Genomic DNA, 9,609 nt, shown 5'->3' with positions numbered 1-9,609 from the left:
TCACCCACGAGGGGAAATGAGGGAAGAGAAGCTAGGCAACAACGAGGATAGAAAGGATTGACGCCGTAGCACTCTCCATCCGGTGAACCACAGTCCACAGCTGAAAAAGTTAAAAGAAGGATAATGGCGACAGCCAATGGTATTTTTCTATTATGGCAAAGAGAAGACTCGTTTCCTTTCTGTTTTGACTTCCCACGCCTAACCTTTCATTTTGGCGAAACCAAGCGTGCGGCTTTCCGTAATACCAAAAATCTCCACCACCCTCCATACACTCTGCAACCCCCAGGCCTCGGTGCTGCACTGCTGCTGCGTTCTCCCCTACACTCCCCTAGGGAAAGACGGCGTAGTATATATTGAAAGGTGGACACATCTGTGATAAAGTTTAAATTATCGAACTAGTAAATCCATGATTAACTCATTAAGATTACTATGGCATTGATCCATAAACAGCTGCCTCCGATACCGAATGATGTGAATGCCAGCGGTGCAAAACATGCTTGAATACAAACAATACCCCAGGGCTATCTGCTACAGGCAGCTAGCTCTTTTCATTACAATAGCACTACATGTTGGTTCACAAAATATCCTTATAGACTTGAACACGTGAAGAAATCACAGACCAGAAGTTCAAGCCGGCCAATCTCCAGTCTAAAAATTTTAAAACATGCAAAACCTCATGTTTTTGCTGTATTTTTCTTCTACAGCATAAAAGGCTGATTGTTTCAATCCTCATTCTGTTGAATTTTCTCAAAACTCATTCTGTTGAATTTTCGTGGAGCAAAACATACTCCCGGCTGCAGGAAAAAAGATAGTGACAGGTACATCAGCAAGAAGATTATTAGAAATGCTATGGACATAGAAAATCACATCTAGTACAGGTAAAACATCCAGCAGTGATTAGTAGTAATTAACCATGAGCATATGTCTGTCATACTGCACAACACATTTATCTCTCATCTCACAAAAGTTAGACACTCAGAATATACACAACTTCATATCACATTTTTACCAAAATGTCGTTCCACCAAGTTCTTAATACATTTATTCCACATCTCTCCATGTGCCCTAATTATATGAATGCAATTCTAATAAATAAATAGGTCTCCAAAGTTTCTTTCAAAATCCACTCCTCCCCACCATACTTTATTCCACCACTGTCGAAACCAAATTTCGTTACCATAAAGCAACGAAATTACAATAGCTTGACAAAACGCAGAGCATATAGTGCTAAAAACTGGCAACCCCTTTTGACACTCAGGGTCCAATCGGAGATGCCTCCAAAAACCACTTAAACGTCAAGCAGAAAAAAAAACCAGCCAGCAAGCAAACTTTCCAGCATGCTTGCTAAAGAGAGGAACAGCTTAAGCGTGAGAAAAAAAATGAAGGGACCATGGTTATTTTCTCTTACAAAATCTGCGAACCAAAAGCTAAAAAACTAAATTTGTATGGAACTTTCCTGAGAAATGTGAGAAGTACAAGGGACTGTTCAGATAAGAGAGATGATTATGTTTCTCATGAGAATCAGACGAATCAGCTCTAAACAGTTTCCAGCCAGCAATTCAGAATTAGAACGATTCAGCGTTCCAACGTTACAGCAACTTACCCATTCTATCTCAGTATATTCTATCTCATCACCTATTTCAAACTTCACACTATAAACAATGGAATACAATCTACAATACAAAACAGTGTTTTACACGACTATATGCACGATATGCTGGAGACAGCCTAATACCCAAAAGGCATGTTGCCTCTTGTTTTGGCATCAATTCTCCAGCGATGCGCTTTCTACTTCTTGATTTTTTTTCCAGTTAATCATTTTTAGTGCAACAAGTTAAAACGGATTGTATTTAAGTTTTTCTTCGCTCACAAATAGTTCAATATTTAAGCATATTTTTATTTATATGGTTTTAAAAAATCGTTATGAACCGAAGTCTAGTTTACAAGCGGTTCTAATTCATCATCCAAAACATTTCTATGAGAATCCATATCCCTAAGAGCTAGTTTGGCAACTCCATTTCCCAAGGGCTTCCCATTTTTCCAAGGGAAAATGAACTAATTTCCCTTGGGAAAATGGAAATCCCTTGGAAAAGTGGGGTTGCCAAACTAGCCCTAAATATGTTTTTTAAGAAAAAGAACATGTTTTCTTATGAACAGGAATCCAGTTCACCAGTGATTCTGATTCATCATCAGAAATGTTTGGATCCAAAGCATTTCTTCAAGAATCTGGATCCCTACCAAAAACACCCTAATACAATATAGGTGTGAAGCCGGATAGATCCAATCTATTCTTGAAATAGACAACTCGCACACACTCCCTTTACAAAAAAAAATATCAATACACCAACCACTACAGTAGATTTATTAGATTTGTTGCTAAAATATCGGTATTAAGCCCGACTCTCCCAGCGAATAGCCAGTGAGCTAAAAAAACAAAAGAATGGGTTACATTTTTCATATGCTCTGGATAATAAGATGCAAAAAAATGAATAAACTTCTCACATAATTACCTAAACTTAGTAAATAACATCTAGATAAATAACATTTCTTCAATTGATGTAATGACAAACAGCGGCAGAACATACATCTATGCACAGATTAACCAGAAAACCAGCTTAGTACTTCAGGTGGTTAAGATCATACCTACTATTGCCAAACTTGATTGTGTCCTTTTCAAATAACTCATAATATCGCCGAGGCTCAATGCGATTTCCCTGCAAAAACAATGAAATTCACATAACAGAAGAGTCAAAACTTGAGCAGTAGATCTTACAGATTAACACACATACTGCTAGAAACCTTACATTGATGAAAGTTCCATTTGTACTATCAAGATCCATCAGATAAGGCCTGTCAAACAAGATGGTATGATAAAGCAGTACTGATATAATGAAATCGGGCAAGGCATTACTGATATCCAGAGAAGAGATCAAGTAAAAAAACAATGCAAAAAAAGAACCATGCAGAAAAACTAATAGGCATATGTAAATACCTTATTTTCTTTGTCATCATGCCATCTAGTTGCTCCTTCTCCACAAGTCTGAAAAACAATGAACTTATTCCTATATGAATTCTTAATAGAGGTCCTTCTATATGACAAACAGCTCTCCTTTGTCGTAGAGGGAGGGACTGTAGCATACCTGTATTGAAGAACTGCATGTTGCTTGCTGCAGGAGGGATGATCTGTGGGGACATCTGCAACTTTCCTTTCTCTTCCAAAAAGGTAGCAGGTCATCCGATGAACATACAGTGGTTCTGTTAAATCAGATATATGATAACAAACATTCAAGCGCAGAAATTATAAAACAGAAACATAGAATCACAAAAAAGAAGCATGTCATTTTTTCCACATTCTCCACATCAACTTTAAGCTCTTAAAATATGATTTTTCAGGGTTCCCACACCATTGGAAAAGGCAAGCTGGTTCATACTGTTGTGTTCTACTCCCTTCGTTCCAAATTGTAAGTAGCTTTGGATTTTCTAGGTACATAGCTTTTGCAATGCACCTATGTACATGCTATGTCTTAGATATTCTAGAAAACCCAAAATGACTTGCATCTTGGAACAGGGTTACATAATTTCGAGCTTCAGTTCAGGTACAAAAAGGCAGCCTATAATGGTATCCAAAAAAAAGAGTAGAATGATCCATAGTCATGCAGGAACCTGAATAAACAGAGGTCAGATACAAATGGGGACTTTAACTGGTTGTGTGAGATGCCAGGGCGGCGGCGGAGGAGGAGGTTGCATGCTTTGACCTCCTGGCCTAGCGATGTGTTGGGGGACATCTTTGGCGAAAGCCCCGGCGACGGTGAACCTCGTGGGTGCCGCCTGTTGAGGGTGTCGCATTCCCAAGTATCGTCTTGGCGTCTTCTATGGGTGAAAGCCCGGTCCATCTCGGACAAGCGACGGTGGCGTCCCAGACGTCACTCCCTTTCTGAAGGCATCGCTATTGAAGTTCGTCTTGACCACGACGTCACCTTTGGTTGATGCTTTCACTTCTCGGCATCTGGTATGCGGGTGCAGGTGGGGTTTTGCAACGTGAAGTCGAAGGTGCTAGATGTGGCTCGTCAACGATGCCATGAGGCGAACCCCCTTCTTCGTGGACTGGATTGTTTCGGAGGTTGGGCAAATGCCGGAGGCGGGGCGGAGGTTCAAGCCTGTTGGTGAAGAATCGGAGTTGCCTTACGTGGGGTGTGTTGAGGCTTGACAACGACGGCGCACCGCGGTCTTCCTCCTGTGCCAGGTTTTGGGTGTAGGCGTCGTCGAGTTCCTTGTGGCCATGTGCGGCCCATCTTGCGGAGTCGGAGCTGCTCGTCCCTTGTGTTGAGCTCGGCAACAATAACTCTAGATGTGTTTGTGTGTGGGGCTGTCGTTGTTTGGGTTGTTTGTGCACTCTGTATAGGTTCCAGGCCTGGTTTTCCTTAAAATTGGGTCAGTTCCATTCTTCTTAATTGAAGGACAGAGCTCCTGTCATTACGTAAAAAAACTGGTTGTTGACGGAATATCAGAGCTCAAATATAGTTTGCTGATAACATGTAGGTGTGTTGTCGTTTCTACTATATTAGCGATGTATGTTCAAAGGTAAGTCAAATAAATTATGTTAGTCATTCCAATTCAGAAACAAATATAATGAGATCCCTGTTGTCCCTCTTTGGCTGGTCCCCTCCTGATCGGGGATGAGCTGTCAGCACTCAGCAATATGTTAGGATTGCTGCTTGTGGTTGGTTTATGTCATCTCCTTCTGTTGATTAAATGGATCCGACAAATATCTTAGTATGGGATGTTAGAGTACTGAATAGTACAGCTCAGCAAGACTCAGTGAGAACACAGATCGATTCCTCCAAAATTGTTGTTTGCTTACAGGAAACAAAAATGACAAATATTTCTAGGTTGCTGGTCATCCGGATGCTTGGTCCTGATTTTGGTAACTTTGTTTTCCTGCCTTCTGCTGGTACTAGTGGTGGTGTTCTTATTGCTTGGCGTGATCATTTGATTTTTCAAGGGATTTTGAGGGTAGATCAACATGTGTCTCTGTTCAGTTCCGCTCTCATGCTCGTGTCTTTTGGTGGCTTTCTTGTGTCTACCCACCGCAGGGTAATCAAGCTAAGATTGATTTCCTCCATGAGCTCAGGCAGCTCAGATCACATTGCAGTGGCCCATGGCTGATTGCCAGAGACTTTAATCTTATTTATCAGGATGAGGACAAGAATAACGCCAATATCGATAGAGCTATGATGGGTCATTTCAGGAGGTGGATTAATGATATGTGGCTTAAAGAGCTACTGCTTCTCGGGCGAAAGTTCACTTGGTTAAATGGACAGGACAGTCCTAATCTTGTTAAGCTGGATAGTCTTCTGTTCGGTGGAGTGGGAAGAGCTCTTCCCCATCTGCATCCTTCAGAGCTTTGCGAGTATTGCGACCCAAGATTCTAATGAAAGTCCTTTGATTTTGGGGCTGAAGGAGAACTCCCATGGCAAGCCGAGGTTCCATTTTCAAGCATTTTTTTCCTAAGATCGAAGGCTTTCAGGACGCTGTTGCTGCAGCTTGGGCCTCTATTCCTGCTGGTCCCTGTCCTTTGAATACTCTCTCCTTGAAGTTGAGGGCTACCTCCCATGGACTACAAAGTTGGAGTAACAAGGTGGGTCACGTTAAAACTTAAAAGCCAATTGGACTTGGCTAAAGAGCTGCTGCACCAATTTGAAATTGCTCAAGATGGTCGGTCTTTGTCACCTTCGAAAGTGTGGTTGAAAAACATGTTGAAGAAGCATAGTCTTGCCTTTGGCTTCCTTTATGCACAATATGGCCATAGTGCAGGATTGGAATGAAGGAGATAATTTTTGCTGGTGCATCTACTGGGTTGAACCAGGGGAAATATCTAAATAACATATTATGTCACTAAATGCCTAAATGTGAACTTGCTCCTTCTACCTGTTTTTTTTTAAAACCATTGAACTGATAGAAACCATGACATAAAGAAAAATATCACACACGGAGTAAAGAAGTAGAGAGATACCATTCAGTGGTTCACCATCTTTAAATACATAGAGCCTCCATCTAATCTCTGACTTTCGAGCCTCTGGGGGTTCTGAATATAATAGATTTACACCTGAAGTAGGAACAAAGTGTCATCTCCAAAGATAATGAAGTGTGCCTATATCACAACAGGCACACACTATTATCTGCATATAATTAATGGTTTATCATTACGACAATTGTATGCCTATGTTCAAATAAAAAAACTATAAGATACAAGAGCTTCAGACAAGCACCTGCAACTCTGTTGGTCTCCTCAGCAAGCTTTCCAGACAATTCAAACGATGGCTTTTGCTGCAAAACAAGGGGGAGGGGGTCAGATCACAATACACAGAAAGTGACAATTATTCATTAGCAAGGGAAATAACATCAGTGAATGGATAAGTTTAAGTATTTTTCAGATAGATAAATTGCTATAATCATCATCTACAATATTCATCATGGATCATGCACCACCTTTTCTTTTGCTTCAAGAGCTTCTGCAGTTGCGTTCATTGTTGCCAAAGCATCAGGATCTCCATTCCTGGCCAAAATAAGAAGAGTTCGTTGTTACCAAGTGCAAATCACCGATCATATCTAAAGTGAGAAAGCTTAGAGTAATAACACGCTATCATCAGTAAGATTAAGAAATGACACAAAAGCTTCAGAATCTGACAGGACATTATTTAACATCAGGATTAAAAAAATAGATCCACCAAAGCAACTTGAGGCTAATCCACCACGCCCACTTTAGTAATGAGACAAACATAGTACGTTGCTGTCAATGAATCTGGCATAAAATATTCATAGCAATCAGGGCATTAACAAAATAAATGCAATATATGCTAGGATTTACGTGTTCTTTGCAAATCATAAGAGAGAATAGATGGAAGCATGGTCATGCTTATAGTATTAAAAAAATACACATCTACCTCTACTAGGATCTAGTTTTTTTCTGTTAGACCTCTCTTTTGCCATGGTCATAGAAAAAACTAAAAAGACTGTACATATAAAATAATATTAGCAGCGAATGATGCATCTAATAAGGATTTAAATTGTATAATGGGACACGAGAGGTTAGTTTTGAGCACTGACCGGGATGCTTCACCTCCTCTCGAGTTAATATCCTGAAATAAAATGTAATGATGTTAGATTGCAGTTTAGAGGCGCCAATATGATTGATATAACTGATATGTCCTGTATGTATAGTGCATGCACGGGAAGTGAGAGTTTGATGAGTGCAGATTTCACAATCCACAATTAGGGGGTGTTTGAATGCACTAGAGCTAATAGTTAATTGGCTAAAAAAGTGCTAGTGGAATTAGCTAGCTAACAAATAGTTAACTAACTACTAGCTAATTTACTAAAAGTAGTTAATAGCTGAACTATCAGGTAGACTGTTTGGAGGTCTTCAGCTAATTTTAGCAGCTAACTATTAGCTCTAGTACATTCAAACATGGCCTTAGTAGTAAAAAACCATGGGACTGGCAATAATTTTCTCACTCCATACTTATTTGGTGGAGACTGTCAACTTACCAGTAGACAGTAGCAGGACTGTAGGATACATTCATGAAACAAAAGTACACTAAACCAAGTACAGATGGAGAAACGGAAGGATTTAAAGTGAAGGATAAGATATCACAAGAACCTTGTACCTCGATATGTGCTGCACTTCTGGACACTCTCGATGATGGATGAGATTCATGCCTGCCCCGATGCCTGTGCTCTTCTGGAGACATTGAACGACCATGCCTGAAAGACCTTCCCGATCCCCCATTGCTCCCATCATGATCTGTTGGTTTCACTCTTGTTGAATCCCTTCTGTCACCAGAGTCCAGCCTTTGCTCCCTTGAAGAAGCAGATTTCCAGTCACCCCGATTAGGCCTTCCATGTCTATCATCATCCCAGACCGGCAATGCCACCTTTGAAGCACCATACTTATCATCCCTCCCAGCCCCCCTCTCCCTAGAATGATCCTTCTCATCATCACGAACATATTTCTTATCTTTTGCAGTACCTCTGGTATCCTCTCGATCCGACTTCCTATCTATCGATGCAACCCTCCCTTCATCATGTTCCCTGTGCTTGCCCCATGAGTCCCTCTCTTCCCCATGAGAGGGCTTGCGGCGATCACCATTTGTTACATGCACTGCCTCCCGATCCACTTTCCTGTCTCTTGAAGCATCCCTCCCCTCATCATGCTCCCTGTGCCTCAGTGTATCCTGCTCCTCCCTGTGACTTGCCTTCCGGCGATCACTGCCAGTAAACTGCACCGCCTCCCGCTCACCCTGCGCTCCCCTCGTCCTCTTGGAGCGCGGCGAGGGCGACCTAGAGAAGTGTCGCCTAGCAGGTGAGGGTGATCGTGACTGCTCCTGCTTACGTTTCGGCGACCTGACCCGCTGGTCCTTCGCCTTCTCCCTGGGAGACGACCTCTCTCTCCCCTTGTGCAACAGGCTGACCTTAGCAGGAGACTCTGGCGACCTGACACGCTCCTTCACCTTCTCCCTCGGAGGCGACCTCTCCCTGTCCCTATGCGACGCACTTGACTTCGCAGCAGGAGACCGTGCCCTAGCAGGCGAACCCTTCCTCCGCTCTGGGGAACTCCGCCTGCGTGGCGGCGTTCCCCTCCGCTCCCTGCCCCGTGCTGGGGAACGCGATCTCCGCGCGTGCTCCTCCCTCCGCCGCTCCACCGCCGAAGCCATTGCTGGCCTGGAGCAACACAGTGTTGATTCAGGGCGCGAGAAAAGCACCGGAATCGCGCAAGGGTTTTTGGCCCAGCATTCGTGCGAATCGAGGGACGGAGGGGAACATACCGGAGATGGAGGCGGCGGAATGGGCCTAGATGCTACCTCCCCACGGCGGCGGAGGCGGCGCTGCTACGGCGACTGATTTTTTCTGCTTCAATCGCCTCAATTGTGGGGATGATGCTGGGATGGATCGAGATGTTGGATGGGACAAAGACTCACAGAGACGAGGACTCAAAGCCCATAAGAAGGAAAATCATAGCCCATGTACACAGTCCTGCTTGCTGGCAGCTGTGTAGTTGCTTAGGCCCACAGGTTGGACCGACGTGGCAACCAACATTCAGGGCCTGTTTGTTCGAACTGTTGTTTTAGGCTGTTTCAAATTTTGATTTTGTTTCCGGCTACCTTTTTACATATTGAGTTTTTTCAAACACAAAAGGCTATAAAAGCTTATCAGACTGTTTTTTAGCTTTTATTTTTTAAAGCCATATTTCTAGTTATTTAAACGCCGTTTTTTTAGATTCTGGGTTTTAACTGGCAATAGCAAGATAAAAGCTGAAACAGATAAGACCTTAACACGGAGACAAATACAGGTTCCTTCAGTCTGGTTGTCTTGTTTCCCCAAAATAAATACAATCCAATAAATAATTAAAACTAAAATAAACTAGAAATTGAGGCCAAAATAAAATAAAAGATAAAAAATATAAAAAAATTAAAATAAAATAGAAATCGATGAAACAAGAAAACGCCCAGAATGAATTTTAACCTGATAAAACTAGGGAAAAAAAAACTTTACTAACTCTTATTCCTAGCATAGCATGAAGCTGAAAGTGCAACGAATCCTCTCAAATAT

General features: G+C 42.1%; 1 protein-coding gene across 1 annotated transcript; it reads right to left on the bottom strand.

Annotated features, from left to right (window-relative positions):
• Positions 1 to 437: 437 nt before the first annotated feature.
• LOC100192588 (uncharacterized) lies at positions 438 to 8,908 on the bottom strand. The gene is made up of 11 exons (NM_001361662.1): positions 8,826 to 8,908; positions 7,668 to 8,721; positions 7,108 to 7,139; positions 6,490 to 6,556; positions 6,270 to 6,327; positions 6,014 to 6,106; positions 3,141 to 3,255; positions 2,993 to 3,040; positions 2,805 to 2,850; positions 2,644 to 2,714; positions 438 to 794 (listed from the first exon to the last, which is right to left on the bottom strand). The coding sequence occupies exons 2-11, from the start codon at positions 8,712 to 8,714 to the stop codon at positions 755 to 757; spliced, it is 1,617 nt and encodes a 538-aa protein (NP_001348591.1). The 5' UTR covers positions 8,715 to 8,721; positions 8,826 to 8,908; the 3' UTR covers positions 438 to 754.
• Positions 8,909 to 9,609: the final 701 nt, after the last annotated feature.

Source organism: Zea mays, chromosome 6, assembly GCF_902167145.1.
Source record: "Zea mays cultivar B73 chromosome 6, Zm-B73-REFERENCE-NAM-5.0, whole genome shotgun sequence".
Taxonomy (NCBI): Eukaryota; Viridiplantae; Streptophyta; class Magnoliopsida; order Poales; family Poaceae; genus Zea; species Zea mays.
This window is presented reverse-complemented; position numbering and strand designations above follow the sequence as displayed.